The sequence below is a fragment of the Poecilia reticulata genome, linkage group LG22, assembly GCF_000633615.1.
Source record: "Poecilia reticulata strain Guanapo linkage group LG22, Guppy_female_1.0+MT, whole genome shotgun sequence".
Lineage (NCBI taxonomy): Eukaryota > Metazoa > Chordata > Actinopteri > Cyprinodontiformes > Poeciliidae > Poecilia > Poecilia reticulata.
Genome location: NC_024352.1, coordinates 18,400,424 through 18,422,721, shown reverse-complemented (window position 1 = coordinate 18,422,721; position 22,298 = coordinate 18,400,424). Strand labels below are relative to the sequence as shown.

The following is a 22,298-nucleotide window of genomic DNA, read 5'->3' as shown; positions in this document are numbered from 1 at the left end:
AATCAATAACATTTTACAGTTTCATCAAACAAAAGCAAAGAGATTTTATCTGTACAAACAAATACATGCAAAAATCAACTAAAATAATATTATGTTTTTTCTTTGCAAATTTTAAGACTAACCTTTAATTTTGAGTGTAATATAAAGATTTGGAGAGAAGAAAGGGTATATGTTGAAAAAAGGCTTTTATTTCCCTTATTTTTTGGAACTGAACACCTTTCTTGCACCTTTCTATTTCTCCTGCGCTCCCTTCTCTTTCTCCATCTCCATAACAGTAGCTGCAAGGCACAACAGCCATGTGAGGTAAATTTAGCATTTCATTAGGAGCACGGGGACTGTCAATAAAATGTGTTAAGTCGAATGGAATGAATATCAGGAAGCGGTGGGCCTCGTTTGTTCCGATGCGAAGGCTGCATGGCGCTATTGACAAGGCGCCTTTGGAGGAGGCAGGATCTGTCCCGCTCTGATCAATGCGCGCCTGGGTCACCGGGCCTCTTTCCCTTGTTTTGTCCTAGGCTGAAAATGAAAATGCTGATGCAGGGACTTTGCTTTCAGACAGCAGAGCTTTTGGGAGGCAGGTAGGGTGGGGGGTGAGGCGGAGATGGGGGATGGGGGAGAGAGGAGGAGGAGGAACAAGGTCTCTGGGAGATCGCTCTCCCGGGAACCCCTCTGTCTGACAGCTGTGAAAATTCATAGCGATTGATTTTGTAATTAGCAGTTTATCAATTCGATCGACGTGGGCTCACTGATGGATTGCAGGGAAATTGTTTCTTCAAAGTTGTTTTTTATTCCACCCCCTCCTCCACTGAACAGAGCGGCATGCGCTCTGCCCTCTTTTCATTCCCATCTGTTGAGATGTCTCCATCGCTCTTTTTATTTTCCCCCCGCTGTAAAACATTTCATTAAAGCAGCTTTATCACAGAAATGTGTGTCTGTGCAAAGGTGTGAAAAACAGAGCAAAACACTGGGTTGATTTGTTAAAACAAACAATTTGGGTGTGAACACGGCTTCTGTGGAAAAAAAGGAGATAATTATGTCCCACCATAACCTCATCTGTGATTTTTTTTTTCCCTTTTTTTTGGTTTTTGGTCTCACCCCACACCCCCTCCCGCATTCACTTTACAAAAACGACCTACTTCATTTTACCACTGTGGATTTGAAAACCGTCAGGGTGAGAAATGTCTCAAGGTCTTGGGAATACAGTTGTTCCAGTCAATGAATCTGGGGCGAAGCCTGAAATCTGTTTTGCCTTTTATTGTCCCGCGCGGTAAAATATGCGCTGCCAAGGTGAGACGAGTCAGGCGGCCAATGACACGCTGTCTCCTGAGTGCGAGGTGCCAGTTAACCGGTGAGGAAGAGTGCCACCCCGGAGCCTGCCAGAGAGAGAGAGAGAGGAGCTGGAAGACAAAAGCTGCGGGCCAAGAATAAAAACCGAAAAGGAAAGAGGAGGGTGTTGACGCGAAGTGATGTCGAATCAGTAAAAAGAAACAAAAATTGTGTTAACGTATCGTTACAGGTGTGACGAAAAGCACAGGGTTTCTTGGCTGAAACTGTAGATTTGTCTGAAACTTTTCAGGAGGAGAAAACCTGGGTATATAAGCATAAAGATAAAAACAATAATTAAAGATTTACTTTAACAAATATAGAGGATCAAAGACTTATCACGACGCAAAAATGTCCAATTTCCTTCATATACCTTTGTAGAGTTCAACTCTATCGTGGAGTTGCCCTTTTCCACATTTTGGATCCCACAGGGAGGTGTTTAATGTGGATGCTCACCCCACAGATTGGGCTGAATTCATAATGTTGTTTACTGGAGGACAACATTGATTTTCAGTCGCAGTGATCAGGTCCAAATATACACTCTGCCTACTTGATCAAATAGTAAAATGTAAAAACTATCTGAAAGGTGTGGCTTCTTCTTTTTTATTTCATCTTGTTAGGATTTTTATTTTATAGACCAATACGGTGTTAAGCGTTATTGTGAATTGGAAGAAAGGTTATTTCTTAGTTTTTTAAACTTTTCACAAAAACAAATCTAAAAAGTCTGGCATTTGTTTGTTTTCAGCTCTCTCGAGTCAGTAGTGTGAACTGCCTTTCATCTTATTTTACAACTACAAGTAGTTTTTACCATCTCTGGACATCTTCACACTGACATTTTTGCTCATTGTGTTTTGAGAAAAGTTCTAATTCAATCAGATTTCATCTCTTCAAAAATTATTTTTCAACTCGTGCCACAACTTTTCATTTGGGTTTAGGTCTGGACTTTGAGTTGGTCAATCTAAGATATGAACATGCTTTAATCTAAAAGATTTAATTGTAGCTTTTGCTGTATGCTTAAGGTCATTGTCCTGCTCTGTCTCACTCTCAAGTCTTCTGCATCTACTGAAATTTTCTTAGAGCATTGAAATGTAGAATGTAGTTCGTGCCAGGTGATTTGTTTTTTAACTCACATAGCATTTTATAAGTTTACTTGTGTCTCACCTGACCAGAGCATACAGTATTTCTCACGACGTCTTCCCACAGTGTCTTTCTTCTTGCCACTTTTTTCACAAACCTCATATTTGTGTGCTATACAAGTAACACAATTATTGGAAATAAATGAATGGATTATTATATTTTTGATTTTTTTTTTTCCTTCTTTCACATTGTTTTATTATCTTCTGGGAGATGCCCGTTTTATTTAATATGAAAAACAAAGTTCTTGGTTTTATGGAAATAAATTAGCATCTAATTTGAGCCCGGGGCCATGAATCGTTTTCAGCTTGACTGTACCCTGATACTGGTAGCTTGTGTAGTTGACAGCGTTGAGTCTACTATTTGACATTTTACTATTATATCTCTACCATAAGTCTTATATATGTATTATGTTTACAGACCCCCAATATTTTTAGGACTTGAAGCTCTCTAATGTTTTATTTTCTCCCCTCTTGTCCCAGCAGACTCCATGCACATAGAAGACATGGAGGCGGTCCAGAAACTGCAGGACGCTCTCCACGAGGCCCTTCAGGACTTCGAGAGCAGCCAGCATCAGGAGGACCCGCGACGGGCTGGCAAGCTGCTCATGACGCTGCCCCTGCTGAGGCAGACTGCAACTAAGGCTGTGCAGCACTTTTACAGCATTAAGGTGCAGGGCAAGGTGCCCATGCACAAACTCTTCCTGGAGATGCTGGAGGCCAAGGTCTGATTGGAGGCGGAGGGCTGCAACATTAAGACAGAGAGTGACTTGAATCATGGCTGAGGGATCTTAGGAGACAGATTCGGCCATGTAGTTTGCAAAGCAGAGACTGACAACTCCTACTCTTTGCAGAACCTTGGGACTTTAAATTCAAAACAAAAAAAAAAAACAAGTGGAAAACTTGGGTTATTAGTATAAATATAAAATGATGCAGATTAATTTAAAATATATAATAAATACTATGTACAGTAATAATTTTCTTTTTGTAATTGTCAGTGGTCATGCTCTATATGAAGGACCTTCCTGCCCCTTTGCATCTTCAGAACAAGTAGAAAGTTCCTAAAAAAAAATGTTGTTCTGAAGAAAGCAAAGGCGTCAACAACCATAAGCAGACTCGTGTGTTGTTGTTTTTTTTTTTTTTTGTCTGGACTTAACCAGGACATGTAAATAATTACTACTTGGAAAGCTGAGTGTACAGTTCGAAATCTGACAAACTTGGTAACCATGTTTTCTTCTTCTCTTCCTGCAAAAGAAAAAAAATGTAAAAAAAAAAAAAAAGAGAGAGAAATGAGGAAAATTGTTACCTAAATGTGAACTCTTATCAATTAAATGTCCTTGGATTAATATACCTCTCCTGAGTAGTAAGCAGTGTGATCTTAGTGGATCCTTCTCAGACTGAAAGACTCGCTGAATCCATGTTTAACCAACCTAGCATAGGCAGGTAAAATAGTCTTATGTAGTAATTCAGCAATAAGAGGAACTGTGGGAAAACCAGGCTTAATTTCCAGTGTTTCATGTGCTTTTCTTTTGCTGCTGTTGCCTAAAGACCATGCCTGTCACTTTCACCTGTGCGAGTCACCACTTGTTCCCCTGTTGTACACTCATATTTCTCCTCTTGTGAAGAAGTTTGTGTTGGTGCTTCTCAAGCACTAAACCCCCAGATTCAGCTGTCGCTTAAGCCTGTGGAAATTGCTTCTTGACATGCAAATAGATGACCGGATTCAGTCTAGGTGAAAGATAATCAGCGGTTTCGGTGTGGAAGTTTCAAAGGATTTATGCCGGGTGGCAGAAGTCTATGAGATTCCTTGTTCAAACAATCAGAGGCCTATATGTCAACCACGCTATTTTGGGCTCTTTAAGCCAGAGGGAGCAAGGTGTCCGGCATCTGCTCTCACCATTTTAGACACCTTCCATCTTTTAATAGCGGCGCCTGCATTTATGGGGCTTCAGCTGAATGGAGGTAAATAGCAGGTGCAAAGCAGGAGCTGCGGCGCTTCACACTGGGTTTATTTTTACCCAGCGGGGGGCAGAAGGGGAAGCGGTTGTCCGTACAGCCTCTGGACCAGGAGTACAATGAACACGTGGACCACTCCTTGACCTCATGTTGACACGGTGGCCGATGCAGAATAACACCCTTCCCGCCAGCATTTGTGAGAATCTCGAGCGCCCGATCATGCACATGTGAACAGCTATGCAAGAAACAAAGTGTGCATGCCTCAAAGGGCAACGGTGTGTCTGTGCAAGGTGTGATCTCTGGTGGGGGGGAAAATTGTCCTGCTTCTCCCCGTGTTTAGGTCCATTACGCTAAGTGTGAGTAATGCTTCAGTGCCATCCGCCGCCCTCCACGTGCAGGGGAATGTGCTGGTAGGGAATGCTTATACTGCTGTAGTGATAAATTGTGGCTATGTCACAACAATATGATACTGTGATCAAAGGAATCCCTGACATTGCATAGGTTAGAGTTGCGGCTACGCTTGTGATATCAAAGGCTAGCGGCGATCGAGCGGTCAGCAGCTGCCTGAATGGCCACTTAATGGAGAATAACTACTCCCCAGATCATCCTACACCTCCCTACTTGAACTACCCAGTGAACAAACGCTGCTGTAGAAGGTGAAATTTAAGTTGTTTTACTGTTGTGCAATACAGCAGGGACCAATTCTGACTGAAATCATGCTAAAGGCATGTGTTTAGACAGCATATTCAAAATCTTTTAGATAGAAAACAGTGTAATTAGATTTTATTTGCAAGTATTTCAGTTAAAATTACAGTAAAAAGAAAGAGAAGGCAAAGAAAAAAATTCAAATAGAGGAATGAATAATTGCAACAGTTTTTCTCTTGCAAAATGGCACTGTGTTACGTGCTAGACTTATATTATAGGCATGGGCCAGTGTGAGTCTCAACTTGAGTAGAAATATCACCGTTACAAGGTATCACGGTTGTAACAAAGCGATTTAAAACTGAAACACACATCAGATCTAAATGCTTTTATGCAATTCCCAACTGTAGTTTTAAAATAAAGTTCTCATAAGAGCTAGTTAAACTTCCACAACATTCCCTTATGGAAACTTTTAACTGCAGAAACAAAAATATGGGAACTTGCAGCCATATTGGGAAGGGAATGCTTACCGTGATAAATTATGGCTATCATAACGTTTTGATACTGTGATCAAGGGAATTTCTGACATTGCACAAGTTGTAGTGGCCACACATGACCATATGTTGTTCATCAAATTCTCCCCTACCTGCTCTTGACACTGTCTAACTAAATAATGTAGTTATTTTAATGTTGAGCAATACAACAAGGACCAGTTTTGACTGAAAACACTCAAAGTGCTTTTAGAGTGAGCAACATTTTAAATATTTTTTGTTATATTTGAAATCATTTAGGTCAAAACAATGCAACCTTTAATTTGCACTTACATCATTAAATTTTTTTTTTTTAAATAAGAAATTAGCAATTTCTTTGTAAAGAAAATTTCATAGATGGTCAAAATTCTTGGGAGTCATTTTGAACTTTTGATTGTTTTTCTCTGCGTTGTGACACTGCAGTAAGTGAAAGACAGAACTGGCTTGTGTAGAAGAGTCTCATGCTGAGTAAAAAATATGGTTGGTAAAGATTTAAAACAAAAATGTACAACATAATCACTTGATTTGAAACAGCTTGCCATATATTATTAAGAGTGATGGCTGGTCCATGCTTTCCAGAAATAATATCAAAATTTCAATTCAGTTTTTTTTGTAAGCGCAAGAAAAACCTATAAGGTTTCTGTAAGTCAGATCGTAGGTGGTGTTCAGCAAAAGGTGGGGGAAGGGCAGCAGTGCACCACATAGCCAGAGAAAACTCCACTCAGTCAGACAGTTTTCTCTGGCAACTAATTAAAATAACTTTAAACCATAGGAATGGTACGGAGGCTGACTTTTAAAAAAATCTGGATTAGAGTAACCGGCCCATGCCTACATACAAGTTGTTTCTGTAAGTGTATTGTAAATATATTAGCATCAACAACAGTAGGTTGCCGAAATACCACTGGAGAAGTAAGTATGCAGCGCCCCGCTGGCTACTACCTCATCAACATATTATCAATGTTCCTCTGGTTCAACTTTCTGCTCTCATCTGTGACATACCTGAGCCAGTATTGTTTTTATCAACCACCAAAAAAATAAATAAATAAAATCTTTCAGTGCTCCTGCCAAAACATTTGTAATTGTAGTCATGTTTTTTCTTATCCCACTCATTCTTCACAGGCGTTTGTAAAGGTAAAGCATGCTTCATGTCGACCGTACAACTTTACCGTTAGGGTGGAGCAAAGTGGGTGTGTGTTTATAAGAGCATTGTTGTGTCAGAATTGGTCCCTTGATCCCTTGAGAGAAACTGCAAACAGGGAGCAGGTAACTGATTTCCTGCGTCTGTGTTGAGTATTTATGGTGTGAAATATATCATTTGGCAATGGTGTACATTGATATCTCTTGATTGTTGAATCACCAATATCTGTGTAACTTCTGTTTTGATTTTCAAAAAGGTAAAGGATCAATGAATTAAATACTCCATGAACTCTATGATTTTTTTGTGCTTTTACTGAAAATCTTACATCTGCATAAAATGATTTACAACTTTTTTCTTTTGTCTGTTCATGTTTAGTCAGAAAAGATGCGCCAATTCAAATTTTGTCACCAATTTCTGTTTGTAAAGCTTTGATATGCCTGCATTGATTAAGTCTATTATGATTTCTTTTTAGGAGCTGCATTGTAAGAAAATCCATGCACTAGAAAATACTTTTTTAAGCCTTGCTGCTATGAGCAATCATTACCGGTAATTACTTAGGTGCCAAAGCAACATCATGTCACTGTGGAGCAGTTACTGTAAAAAAGGGTTCCTTTAATATATGCTGAGCACAGAGAAAATAACAGATTTTAGCGTATTTTGTTATGATGTGGTTAGCTTCAACAGGATAGCAGTCCCCGATTGAATGTTTTGGTAAATATAAATTTCTACCTTTATGCTGACATTTTCAAGACAGTCCATCATGTTCAAAGACAGAAGCTGAGATCTGAGAGCAACTTGGCTTATTTTGGCTAAGACTCTGGTTTGGCTCTTAACTTTTTTCATCCACTTTGGGATCCCACAGTAATAATCAAACCTGTGGAGGCTTAAGGTGTTCATTTGCAGTCTGGATGCATTCACGTTAAGCAACAGGAACTGCTGTGCAGAGCTGTGACAGTCACAAATGAATCAAATCTACTGACTGGCTATTTAAAATGAACAATGTGAACAGAGATGTGAGCTTTTCTGGCTTTTATTTGTTTTGTTTCAAACAGATGCACACAGAAGCTCCTCCAGCCTCTCCACTGAGCGACAAGGAGAACAGGCACAAGGTGAAGACAGCAGCACAATACATGTGCAGCTTGTTAGATACACAAATATATATGACTTCATTTGAATTGTTTTTTTCAGGTAAGTGCCTGATATGCAGAAGTCTAAGGAGAACAAGTCAGGCTTCATTGGATTTTAGTTCTGGCTCCCTAGAAAGGACAAAATGTTCACACTGCAGCAACGATTTTCATCCAGATCTTAATGTGATTATGTCCTGGGTAATACATATATTATATATAAATATATATTTATAAATATAACCTAGTCTTTTTAACAGTTGTTTGAAACGAACAGATCCACACAATCCATGTCCTTTCAAAGAGCTAAACATTTTAGCTCTACTGTTATGTGAAGACATCTATGAAAGCTTTGGGACCGTGTAATAACCACACCCACTGCTAACACAATACCACAATAATGGAGGTAATGCACCACAATGTAGCTCACAAAGCATCAGCCAGGGGAATGAAGAAGGAGAATCTTAGAAATGGCTTCTTTTTATGATTCATTCTGGGAGTGTATTTTTTCACAGCTCCGTCCACCATTGCCATGTTTGCTATTGTCTGAAACTTGCCTCTAAATTTGTACTTGGAGTCTGATCCACACACCCACATCCACACAATATTGACGTAGGACATAGTCCTACAGTAAAGTCCATGTTGGCATGCAAGCACACACGCGCAATAGCGTGCAATCCTGGACCGTAAAACCAATCGGATTTTTGACTTTCTAAATAGCCAATCAAGTTGAAAATCCTCAGATTCTACTACTACTACTTACTTATTACTCTGGTGGAGCAACTATTAACCTAATCTTGTCTTTTCCTTGGTATAAAGACACAAACACACATGTACACACACCAAGAGGAATTTCAGCAGTGGAAACTGGATAAAGAGCAGATCGACGTTCCCAAAGGACCGTAGATTGGTGGCAGTGAGTCAGTGAGATTCACCCAGGCCACCCAACCATCCAGCAATCAACCACAGCCACTGCTGGGCCAGGGACTGTTGAAAATGGATCCGTCACAGGAAACAGGCAGACAGACAGACATGCTAACACTGATGGGGCGGGTAGGATATGGGGGGATGCTGCTCCATTATTTCAGAAAGCTGATATTCCTGGGAGTTAAAGTATTCCCTTCACTATATAATTATGACAGCCAATTTCCCTTTTTGAAATAATGTCTTGCCAGCCAATTAATTGTAATAATCCTCTTTGTTGAAACAATAGCATCACACGACAAGAAATTAGATGAACGTAATGGATGAAGTGAAAGAAAAAGGGGAAACATCTTGAGCACATTGATGCCAAGAGCCGTAGTTTTTTAAAAGCAATGTGCAGCTCGTTTCCCATGCAAATCACCCAGCTGGACCAAATATTGCCATCAATAAGTTTCTCACAGATACAGTAGAAGGGCAATCGTTTACCTCCCCTGACAGGTCAAAACGCCTTTCATTAGAGTTACGAGGCATCTCATCGAGATGCGTCCCCTGCTCGCAGCTGTACGACTGCTGCGTATTGCTTAAGTGTGTTTCATTATTCCCAAAGCAGCGTGATGATGGTGAGCGAAAGGATTACACGTCAGGGTGAATGATTGGGTTTGAACAGAGCTGCTGCATACACTTTGTATCAAACCCGGGCCTCAAATTACACTTAGGTTGGAAACGGAGCACGTAAATGCCCAGGAGAGCTTGTGGCACAGAAATGAAGAGTGGGCCACCATCTTTCTCCGTCTGCTCTCACTCGCTCACATGCACGCACTTTTCCTCTCCTTTCCGCCTTCAGGTTTTACTTTGACCTCTCGTCTCACCGTCGCTTCGCTTCCCTCGCTCTGCCACTCCTTCTTTTTGAGGCACAACTGTTCTTTATAGGCGTTCTTATTGTTCCACTGATTCTGTTATGTGTATTTATTGCTCCATTTGTGAAATTGGAGGCACCAGCCGACAAGCCTATTACTATTCAATAACAGAAGCTGGGCGTTTTCACAGCCATAGAGCTATCAATGTCTCAGACAGAAACATTACGTCACATCAATTTCAAAAGACAGTTTGCAATATTGCATGTTGTATATTATATTGTGGAGGGAAATTTCCCCTTTCTTGGCAGAGTGAACTGAATGCAAGCAGTCGAGCAGCATGGTCTTTAACAAAAAGCACAATGTTATGGCCTCAAGAATAGATCTGTCTCCTAATAGATCCTATTTACTCATGTGCTGTACCTGACCTGCTAGTATCCGAGCCATGCCTTCCCACACCTCTGACCCGGCCCAGACCTGATCAATAAGCTGTCATAGTGCCTAGTAGGCACACGGTCCAGGGCATCTGGGATTTCACCCTCTCATTGTTCATCATCACTGTTTTAAGTGCATTTATCAAGTTACACTCCTCCATCGCTTAATGCATGGATGAGCTGCTGTCCTCAAAAACTCGATGGCCATCAGCAGACCTTTGCTTTGTCCCAGTTTGTCAAAACACTACACTTATTCACTAGATCATTATGCAATCATAGATTGAATTGCAGTTCAGCGTGGTCACAGTGCATACATTTCATCTGATGTCAATCTGCTTTAATCCTTGGTGGAAAAACAAATTTCCCCTTGTTAATATGTCTATATGCAACTTGTGGTGTCATATTTGACATTTGATGACATCACAGTGAAACATTTTTAAATGTGGAACACGTCTTAATACAGGAAAATATCCTCTCTTTTCACAATAATGTACTGTGTATTTCTGCATTTGAAACAGGTGTCTAGAAAATATATGTTTTTACATGTGAAACATGTGAGGAAATCTTCCACAAGCATTGCACAGTGTGCAAGGTTTTTCTTTTGCTACTACGCTACATAGTTTCTGCACATAAATCACTTGTTAATATGCAATATAATTTCTACAAGTTTCACATGCTACTACACAGACATATATTGCAAAACCTTTTATGTGTGAACAAATATTATTAGTAGATTATGCAATATAATTTACCCATGTGAAATAGTGACATAACATACTGAAACCTTCTTGTACAAAACAATTTAATGTAGTCCGCCATGTTTATGTGTTTTACATATTACTATGCAATATGTTAATATTTGTTTGGTAAGTGGCACAGTTGGTAGAGCTGTTGCCTTGCAGCAAGAAGGTTCTGGGTGTGATTCCCTGCCCCAGTCTTTCTGCATGGAGTTGGCATGTTCTCCCTGTGCATGCGTGGGTTTTCTCTGGGTTCTCCGGCTTCCTCACAGTCCAAGAACATGACTATCAGGTTAATTGGCCTGTCCAAATTGTCCTTCGGAGTGAGTGTGTGTGTGCATGGTTGTTTGTTCTGTATTGCCCCGCGACAGACTGGCGACCTGTCCAGGGTGACCCTGCCTCTCGCCCGGAACATTAACTGGAGATAAGCACCAGCACCTCCAGACCCCACTGAGGGACAAGGGTGTAAGAAAATGGATGGATGTTTGACAAATGGGAAAACCTTTGAAAAACATGTTGCATGTTGCACAGTATAATTTCTGCAGAAAAACTTTCCATATGTGGAAAATGTTTCACATGTCAAAAGAAATTGTATTCTGTAAATCATTCACATGTAAAATGTTTTCCTACATATGGAAGGTTGTTTTTGAGTACGAAACGTGTTAATCGTATTACAAAGTAGCATGAACATGTGAGGAAACCTAAATATTCACATGTGGAAGGTTTTCCCACATGTTTCACATGCTATCAACACAACAAGGTGCTTATGCTGTGAACTGTCTTGTTTCTGGAATGTGCTAAACAAAACACTTTAAAAAAATTTATTTTGAGATCAGGCTTGGAGTTCATCTGATGTGTTTTACCACAAAAACTCAATTGCAGTGAAACAGTGTGCTATTAATTGAATTCATAGATAAAATGCATGGATTTGTCATCTGCAGAGGAAGTTCCCTGCCTCCAAAAACATATCTTAAATTTGCAAACATGGAAGGGCTGCACAGTGGCGCAGTTGGTAGAGCTGTTGCCTTGCAGCAAGAAGGTTGTGGGTTCGATTCCCGGCCCCGGTCTTTCTGCATGGAGTTTGCATGTTCTCCCTGTGCATCCGTGGGTTTTCTCCGGGTACTCCGGTTTCCTCCCACAGTCCAAAAACATGACTGTCAGGTTAATTGGTCTGTCTAAATTGCCCCTAGGTGTGAGTGTGTGTGCATGGTTGTGTGTCTTGTGTGTCTCTGTGTTGCCCTGTGACAGACTGGCGACCTGTCCAGGSTSGYCCGGCACGCCAGCTGGAGATAGGCACCAGCAACCCTCCCGACCCCACTGAGGGACAAGGGTGAAAGAAAATGGATGGATGGATGCAAACATGGAAAATCTATGAGAAAGATGTCCCAGGAGATACAGGGCGACAACATACAAGTAAAGAAAAGACCACACAAACCCACTAGTGTTGAAAATAAGTAAAATCAGTGTGAATCTTCTCCACCGCTTAGAGATTGCAGAAACACCAGAGGTCTGTGAGAGGCCAGGAAGGTAATAAGCTGTATAAACACACACATAGAGAGATAAGTGCATGTTAAGGGTTTTGTGCCTTCATTTTATATTTATTTACCCTACTGTATCTTTATCTGTGCTACTCTCTGATATGAAGCCACAGAGGAGTAAAAAATATTTCCAACTATCTGCTGAGTGTATCTTTTTCCTCCCAATGAAACCACTGTTGTGAAATGTGTCTTTGAAAGAGGGAGGATGGCTTTCCTTTCGTTCTGTTTTATTACCTCTGGCATGTATTCACACGTTCTTAAGGGCTTTCCCTATTTAACCACTGGTTTGGAAATAATGAAGGAAGATAAGGAACTCTGATAAGGATGAATAAGTCCATCAATCTGAGGAAAAAAACTTACACAGGGTGATGTGTGTGTGTGTGTGTGTGTGTTTACTTCAAAGGCGTTTAAGACAATTATAGAGCTGTTACGTTTTGGCAAGGTTGTGCTTGAATTGCATTAAGACATTTGTTTCATTTGAATGTTCAGATGTACTTAGTCAAGGATCGTGTAGATTTGTGTCTTTCAATTCACTTTTGCATTTAATTTTTTTTCTACAAGCAAAGTATTTTCAATGCTTACACACACTAATGCAGGGCTTAAGTGTCATGTATTTTTTAGGGCTTTTAGACATCTCAATCTTTCTTTTTAATGTAGGAATGATTACACAACAAACATCATAAAAACGCTTTAAATATATGAGTAACATGCATAATTAATATATGTATGTAAAATTAATTTTATTGTGAGTTTTACCCATTGAACCTCACTGTTCTGCAAGAACATCAAAGTGAAGTTGACGAATTTAGAGGTAGTCATTCTTCCTTATCATTTCACCCAATTTAAGAAATGCTGCAAAGCTACTGAAAAACAGAACATCAGCATGAGGCTACCACACCATACTTCGCAGTTAAATAGATGTTTATAATTTTGAAAACTTAACATTCACTACTCTGGATATGCTTGGTTAATACCATACCATACCATACCATACCATACCAACTTTATTTATAAAGCACTTTAAAACAACCACAGCTGATACAAAGTGCTGTACATTAAATGGTTAATGGTCAAATTTGTAATTTCAAAATGTGTGTAATTTCTGTGCAATTCACTAAAACGTATCCTGTTGCGGTATAACAGGATTCAAGCACAGAGACCAACAAAGGGTAAACTGAGTCCTTTAATAATACTTAACAAAAAAGAAAAACTCCCAAAGATAGTTGCTTGGCATACTGTACATGAGAAAGTCAGAGCAATGGGCATAATAGTGGAAGGCACCAGTGAAGGACAATGAAAACCAGTGACCTTAAATACTGTTCCCAATCACTTGATTTCCTCATCTGCATCTAATATCATTATCTACTCATTCCTGTGAAAGGGAACAAACTATCGAGCTCAAGGAAGAAACCCAAAGTAATGAAGTGATACAGCAAGACTTTTTGAATTATACAGAATACAAGGAACTGAATTTAATATGGTAAAAACTAAATTAAAATGAACGAGCAAGAAAGTGATCAAAGCCACCCACCGATTATGACAAAAAGATATCTAAAAGGACATTTATCTACATAGTAAAAGTAGGTAAAATTGTGAGTTTGTGCACATTAGAGAAAATCCATAATTAAAAAAAATTGTGCACTTAATTAACGTCATGTTGTCAAAATATATAATATTCATGTCAGTGAAGGTTGCATGAAAACTTCTGACCTCCTCTGTATGTCTTTAATGGTGCAGCTTTAATGAAGAGACTTTGTCCTGTCTGCAGTGCTGCCGTCGGTGTGAGCTGGGAAAACGAGGGTATTCTTCGGGTTCCACGGATAGGGGAGGAAATGTTCAGGCTCAGCCCCAGCGGGGAGCCACGGATGGACCTGACCTTTTCCGCGTGTCAGGCAAAGGTCAGAAATCTCCAATGGCCTTAAAGCGAATGCACTTGTTTGCCATAATGGAGGAGGCACCTGCCTTTTTGGAGTCAACGACCAGCTCCGGTCCCGAGAGAGTTCCCTCTGAGGGAATTCTTCCTTCTTCCACACTCACACTTATCCACATGCTCACTTATTCGCTCCCGCCGAGTCGCCCCTCTCCGCTTCTGTCTCCTTTACTGTATAATTCGATTCAAGTGAGAGTCATGCGTTTACGTATCAAGCGTGTAGGACGTGTGAGCATTTCACTTAAAAAATACGCTGCGTCATATTTTACGTCACGGTCGTCATTATCATTTTCACATCATTTCAGAGGGAGATGAACAGGGAGTCAAACAGTCAACACAGTAATAAAAGCACACGTGAAGTGAGAAATAGATACATGATCGTCCTCGTAAGACCTCAGCATGGAAATCGCCCATCCCTTATCCTCCTATGAGCCCCACTATAGAAATCTCATAAATATCGGCGAGGGCCCATAGACACGCTGTACACCGTATAACGCACATGACTGCTCGTAATTCATACATATATATTCATAAACGGGATTTTGTATTTAAAATATGACTCATAAAGCCTGATATATGGAAATTGACAGATCATATGTGATTCCTGAATTAAATATCTCAGAGATCGCATGTTTTATGTCCTTTTCTCTCCTTGCTGGGGAAAGGAGCCTTGACCATGCAGGTAATTTACAGTGTTATGGGAGGGGCGCAAAACATGCTGTAAATAAATAAGACTCGACCCATTTCGTTTTAGGACGGCGGGGAGGTTGGCACCCCTCCTTCCTAGATGTCGAAACAGTGATGTCCCTCCGCGAGGTGCATCTGTTTATCGCCCGGAGAGAGGAGGGGTTTACAAATGGGCCAACAAGCAACACTGTGCAGTCCATTTGCTAATTTCAATATGGTGTCTGTCTGCGAGGGTATGGCCTTGGGCATGGCGGCGACCCCCCTCTTAGCTGGGCAGCGCTTCACAAGTGCTCTCCCCCAGCGTCCCTCTGACCTTGCACTCAATCTCAGACCCCATATAACAGATATTGACATGTAAGAAAACATACACACTGTTTGTGCCTTGGACTCACAGGCCTCGTTGCATATTGTTAGGATTTTATGTGACAGACCAGCACAAACTAGTGAAAAAATGTGAAGTGGGAACAAGCCTTTCAAAACTGTTTAGAAACAAAATTGTGAGAAGTTTGCCGTTTATTTAAATTTGTCCACCCTGAGTCAATACGTTATAGATCCCCCTTTTAATGCAGTTATTCCTGGAAGTCTTTGTAAAATGTTCAAAGCTTGGAATATTCTTTTCTTACCTCACTCTGTTTTAAACGTATCCGTAACTTTTCCCCTGACTGACTGACTGACTGCTGTCTTCCTCAGTCTTCATGATCCTGTTTTGTTCATGGATATCCTCAAACAAACCTCTGTGGCTTTCACAGAACAAATGTGTTCATATTGAAGTTAAGTTTCCTCTCTACTGGACCCTATTTGCAGCATTTATTTACTAATTAGAACATTTCTGAAGGCTACTGGCTTAACCGGATGTTAGCAGTGTCAGTAAAAGGGATGCTGCACTTTTCAGACATTTGCTTGTGGAAAATTTAAAAACGGTGCGTTGTTTTCCTTCCACATCACCATCACACTCGTCTCATAGAGAATCCAGATGAAATTCATTAAAGCTTGTGTGAAACGTATAAAAGTTTAAGGCCTAACACTTTTGCAAAGCACTGTTTAAAATTACATTCACATAATGGTTTTACCTTTTAGTTTAAAAAAGAAGCAGCCATACCTTCATTGTTTTGGTAGCAGCCTAACTATGATCTGAGTTGTAAAAGCACTTATTCCTGCAGGCATTTGGGTCACATTTTAGTTTAATTAACACATTCGGTGATTGTGGGTGTGCTCTATGGCTTCCCTCCTGGACATATAGCTGCATTTGAATTGCTTTTATTTCCCTCAGTTACTCTATGTAATGTAATGCAATGATCATTGCCCAGCTGTACAGAACAAACAAGCAAATTAAGAAGCTTTCACTCTAATCATCCTCTTCCATAACCCTGGTATGAATTAACAAACACAAAACTTTTTTTTTTTTTTGTCCCTACATAAATACGTCACTTTCTGATCATGCTGTCTTTGTTATGTCCTCGCAGCTCTGCACAGCTGACTGACTGCTACTTAAAGGTTTACTAGCCCATGAATCGTGATTAAAACACCTCCTGTGAAATATTTTGCAGCAAATCCACAGCCTCCTGACATATCTGCATTTTATCAGTGAGCGAGTGCGTGTGCGTGCGTGTGTCTGTGCGTGTGTCTGTGCGTTTCAGGGATAGGTGTCAGAGCTGCGGGAGCAGGGGGAATATTACACAATCCTCTGTGCATTATTGTAATTAGATTTCCCAGGATAGCTCAATTAAGTCATACTGCTGCCGGGGACCCGGTGGCTTTGTGGTTTCGCTCTCGCTCGCAGTGTTTTAAGTAAGGCAGAAAACCACAACTGAAGTGGACAAAAGAAGTCCAAACTGTGCTGATATGCCTTCCTGATTAAAGCAGCGTGTTTGTTTTTGCTTTGCCAGGCAGTTAAAGGTAAGGCATGTAGAGGGAAGCAGCTTTTAGAATGCTGCTAAACTCAGCTACCCCAGGATAACCTTGTAATGTAATGCATATTGTAATGAGAAGAGCTCCATCTATGGACCACCTGTTGAATTACATTCATGTTACAAATCGTTTAAATAAACTTAAAATGATATTTCAGTGTGTTAAAGGAAACTTTGACGCTGGCAGATCATTTCCAAACCTCTATTTTGAGTTGACGCAGCATAAATCTGATGGACACTCAGTATTACTGTAGAGGTCAGCTTTAAAGCCCTGTCCTGGCTCTCTGTGATTATTTATTTGTATGAATGGCAACAAACGTGAATATGTTTTGGAGGAATTGCATGTCGCGTGGTGACAAAGGGAGATTCAGCAGTTTTGATGATATGTGGTTACATTACTGCTCTCAAGGCTGGTGCCGAGTTTAAATGCTCCAGTAACATTTCCTTTTATTTATATCCGCAGACCTTGGCTGAAATAAATGAGTTGAGACAAGTGCGAGGGGGGCCCGATGTTACGAACAATTTCTTCCTGACATCGGGAAACGAGTGCACGCGCGAGACATTCAGCTCTTTCACTGCCAGTGGCTGACAGGCCCGTCCTGGCTCGGCAGCAGGAGGCCTCTTAAAAAGATTCAATGTCGGCATCAACGTGAAAGTCGTTGTGTCATTATCTTAAATCTTAACTATCCGGCAGGATGGAAGTGTGAGAGACAACCGTATCTGTCAGGGGGTCGGAAGGAGGTGTTTTATTCTCTGTGTACAGTGAGTGCCCCCTCTCACATGCTGAGATTAGCAGTCCCAATCGAGGAAGTCACTCCGTAAGGGTCATTCTGCAGCCTGTCTTTGATTTACTGCCACTTTTAATATTCTGTCATAGTTAAAATTTTTATTGGCCTCTTTTATGATCATATCCTTATGTCCCATGCTTATGAACTTTTCTATGCAAATCACTCACTAGAATCAAAATGGAGTGGGGTGCTCTTTGTTTTCAGGCGGCTGAGGCACCAGGAAAGTTGGAGGCCTTCTTTTATCCATGCATGTTGCATTTTCGCAGCACAAAATGACTCACTTCAGAGAGTGTGTGTCTGTCTCTGAGTGTGTGCCGGGGTGTGTGGTGTGTAGGTGTGTGTGCGTGCGGGTGTGCGTGCGTGTGTGTGTGCGGGGGTGTGCGTGTGTGTGTGTAGGCCACAGAGTGAAATGGGAACAGATGTACAGACAAAGCAACTGGAGAACCGTTCTCAGATTTTAGGAATTTAAAATGATGTCAAAAAAGTTTCTGAAAATGGACGTATCCATGAGCTGGTCTGAGATCCTCCTGCTATAGTAATCTTAAATAAAAACACAATGGCAGAGATGTTTGTCAGTGGTATTTTTGAAACAAGATGTTTTATATTTACCATTTTTATTCCTATTTACCCAATGATTATAATTTGACAATATTTTGTTATGGCACCAAAAAATACTCACAATATTTCACAATGTTTTTTAGATATTGTCATAAATGTTCAACAATTATCTTTAAATATCCAAATCAGTGATTTGGATAAACGTAAATTAATTAACTTAAACAACAGTCTCTTTTAGTCAATCAAAAATTCAGAGTCATTATTGTAACTTATATTCTGTTTACATTATTTAAAAATTTCCCTTGGAGTGATGCTCCTGGGGTAGCTAAGAGGTTTTCCACTATGCAGATGAATGAAAGCATATTTGAATATGAATGCATATTTGGGTAGAGCTGGTGTGTGAACTATTAAAATAGGCAGTTAAAAGCATTTTTGGAGGGGGTCTCCAGTATTTTGCCGATTTTTTGCTATTTGTGGGCAGCTGTGGGCAGCTGTGGTCCCCTGCGAATACCAAGGGTCCACTGTAGTCCACATTCTGGTTTATGATTTGAAGAACTTTAAGCCAAATAAATGGTGACAGGAAATTTAAGTCGGTTTTACATAACTTTTTTAAAACTTTGTTGTACTCTTTTAGTGCTAACAGCCCCATATTTTGTTTTGAAATTTTCTGAACGTTCCCTTTTTACCTGACTATATAGGTTAATACCTGTTACCACCACATCCTTAGTTCACTGTGGGGAAAACAGATCACACTGTGCTAGATATAATGATTCTATCTTCTTTTTTCTATGTAGCCCAGCACATGGAGCCACAGGGGACGAGTTTCTTTGAGCTCAACATTTGTACTCCCTTCACCCCACAGTATTTTCCACATTCTTTTTGCTCCCTGACGACTGCACTCTTCTTGTTTTCTCTTCCTCTGAGGCTTGACAGTTCAGCAGGTATCTGTGCTTCTCAGACAAGGAAAGGAAAAGGGGAAGAGATTAGAATTTTGCTTTGACATGAAGTGCAAAGCCACTAGGAGTGATTCAAAAAGGCAAAAAGAATGAAAAACTTTTTAAAAAGATTTAATATGATAATACTATTTAGATACAAATGCCTTGCTGGACGTTTCTGTTCCTCTCTCTGTGTCTTTTACTCGCACACTTGGACTTGTAACGATTTGATTGGGAAAAGGTGCATTGAAACGAGGTTAAATGTGACCAGGGTGATCCGTGGATGTGCAAGGGCCCTCTAAGTGCTCATGAATGGTCCTAATGAGGGTGGCAAATGGAGACATAAAGAGGAAATGGGTACACTTTTCACTTTAGTCTGACACACCGTTGCTGCCCCCCAAAGCCCTTGAAGGGGCATTTGCAGAGGGTGCGACCATGCTTCAAATCCTCCTGCTCCTCCTCGGACTAATTGTTGAGGATATTGACCTTGGTAGGAGTAGAAAGTGACGGACGGAGGGGGAAACTGGGTTCACGGTCCAGGCGGGTTGGTCGACTCAAGTCTGCGTGACGTAAACACAGAAATATGCAGCTTTTGTGCGTTTTGAGCAAAGCGGAACTGAAAAATGAGAGCATTTCAAAATGCATCACTGAACGTAACCTCTTAGCAGTTGGGATCAATCCCACTTACTTCTGCCCTCATTTTCAACCCATGTCATTGATTAGGAACACACACAGCACTATTGAATCCAAGAGAGGGTATCCAGGGGGTCTCACATACAGACATCCCCATCCCCTATCTCTTGCTCTGACCCTGATCCATGTTGGACAAGTTCACCATCCTGTTCTTTATCAATGTGTGTCAATACGTTCGAGCGACAGGGGCTGTTGAAGGAGTCGATGCAGGCCTGATAAGCAGTGAGAAGCTGCTTTGTTTAAGTAATGACGGCTTAAAACGGCTGTGAGCTGGCCCTTCTGTCAACCACCCTCACCTCACACAGCGGACTTTCATCAATAACAACGACACATCCACTGTCATCTCATCCCTCTCAGGTTTGGGAAAATTACCTTGGGAATTCATAAAATCAGTCACAGATACATTTTTGTTAAATGTGTTGTTGTGAAGCAGGGGAATAAAGTTGTTATGAAAAACTAAAGCAAGTGTGTTGCACTTATTTAGAAATCCGAGAGTTTGCTAAAGTGCAAACAATTAAAAATGCTCTAGAGGCTTTTTTGGCTGTTTTTTTTTAAGAGTTATAACGTAAGATTTCAGCTATTTAAGATATTATGCTGCAGTCTTTGGTCATGAGTCATTAACAATTTGTATTTGGAGGAGAGGTGATTTCACACTGCGTCAGAGAGAGTTTATGTTTTAAAATGCAAAGTGCAGCTATCATTATGAAAACAAACAGCCGTCTTTGTATGTTCTGGAGAATTATATGTTAACATTAACTTTGATATTTACAAAAGACGACTATGTTGTTGTTGTATGTTGCCTGACAGTAATAAGTTAAAACTCCAAAATGAGAAAAACTGGAAACATTTTTTTTGTATTTTGTCAAGCCTTTTTGTTATCCATTATAAATAATTTTCCCTTATTGTCTGTCTCTCTCTTTCTTGCTCTCTCACTATTTCACTAAATCGGGCTGCAGAGATGTTTTATTAACAACAGAAAACTATTTTCAAAGACTTTGTTCAGAATAGAAAATAATGCAATGCAAAGAACAACTTTTCAGAAAGTTTTTTTTTCAATCAATTTGAAGAATGGTCATATGTTGTAGTGATAAATAAAGAATTGAAATTCAAATTTAAAGTTAAAGCTGATACTTCTTTGGGTAATATCAGATTCTGCTTTAAGGTTATTGTTCATGCACTCATAAATTTGCCCAGATTTAATTTGTCTTTTTCTTCTCAGATCCTGTGCATCTCTCAAAACCTGCTTTACGTCATTGCATCTTTCCTTTTCTTTTTTCAAAAATTTAAAACATTTGAACGAGATTTTGTGCTTTCCTCAGAGGTCAAACCTAACAAAGTGTAATTTCTTTGCTCTCAATGTTGTAAATACCTTAAGAACCTAAAGGTTTTTCTAGCACTAAAATCCTCCCTTTATTATTTTTCAAGCTGATTAATTGCTAGCTTAATGGCATTTTATAATGTTACATTAACACTTTAACGATTTAATACTCTAGGTTCTGCATTGTGATACCCAGACTTCATTAGAAGTAAATCATGAACTGCCACTGATTAGGCTGCTGTGACTGAAATTGTAATTCTGATTTATATCAAACTGAAAGACATGGGGTAATGGAAAATCAGGGATGCAAATGCAAAGATGTTGTTTTGTTTTATAAGAGAGTGGTACAATAAAAGAAGTGTCCGTAGCATCACTGCTGTGTAATTCCTGGCATGTTAGATCTGAGCACTGATCTGGTGAAAGTATTACATCCTCTGTGCTTTCTACATGGAGATAAGTCTCAGTGTTGGATTGGTCAGAAGATCTGACTGACACAATTTGACTCTGGATTAAGCTCCTGATATCAAGTTATACTAAGATTTAAAAATATTAGGGTTTGAAACATTCTTGTCCTCCTGCTACATAGTCCCTTTAATGGGATGCAAGAACAAGTGTCAGCATGACAACAATTTCCTTTGCCCTCCTTCACCTGTTGCTGCACACTGGTGGCCAGCTGGTTGAAAGAAGGCTAACAAATGAGATCAGAGCTCCCTTAGTATGTGGAAACTGAAGGGGCATCAATTATTGTTCCTATCAATGTTTAAAACTGTTTAAAATAAAATTTCATTTAAACTTGTGGGCATGCTGTTTTAAAGAAAACCAACTGGATCACGTTGCACGTTTTTGTTTTAAATCTCTGTGTTAATACCATGATACTCTAAAGCAGTGGTAATTTTATTTAAATTAGTTTATCCTCATACTGGCCCACATCTAGCCTTGTTGTATATTTACTTCTGTGTTTGATTTACAGGCCACTTTGTAAAGTTTTGTCGCTGCAAAGCAGAGTTTGATGTTTTAACTCCCAGCTGTAAAATCATCTTCCTGCACTGTAGCTATATATATATATATATAAATATCTGTCAAGTTTAACAGACTAATTTACTTCTACTCGGCGTGTTAATTTTACTGTAATATAGACATGATTTATCG

The 22,298-nt window shown here is 39.9% G+C and overlaps 1 protein-coding gene across 7 annotated transcripts in view; it reads left to right on the top strand.

Moving 5' to 3' along the window:
• Positions 1-7,015, top strand: part of esrrb (estrogen-related receptor beta) — a 58,769-nt gene extending 51,754 nt beyond the window's left edge. For all 7 annotated transcript variants that reach the window (XM_008400283.2, XM_008400280.2, XM_008400281.1 and 4 more), the window contains one exon: positions 2,943-7,015. In XM_008400283.2, coding sequence (XP_008398505.1) covers positions 2,943-3,187 — 245 coding nt within the window. In that variant the 3' untranslated portion in view covers positions 3,188-7,015. The remainder of the gene's footprint in view (positions 1-2,942) is intronic.
• Positions 7,016-22,298: the final 15,283 nt, after the last annotated feature.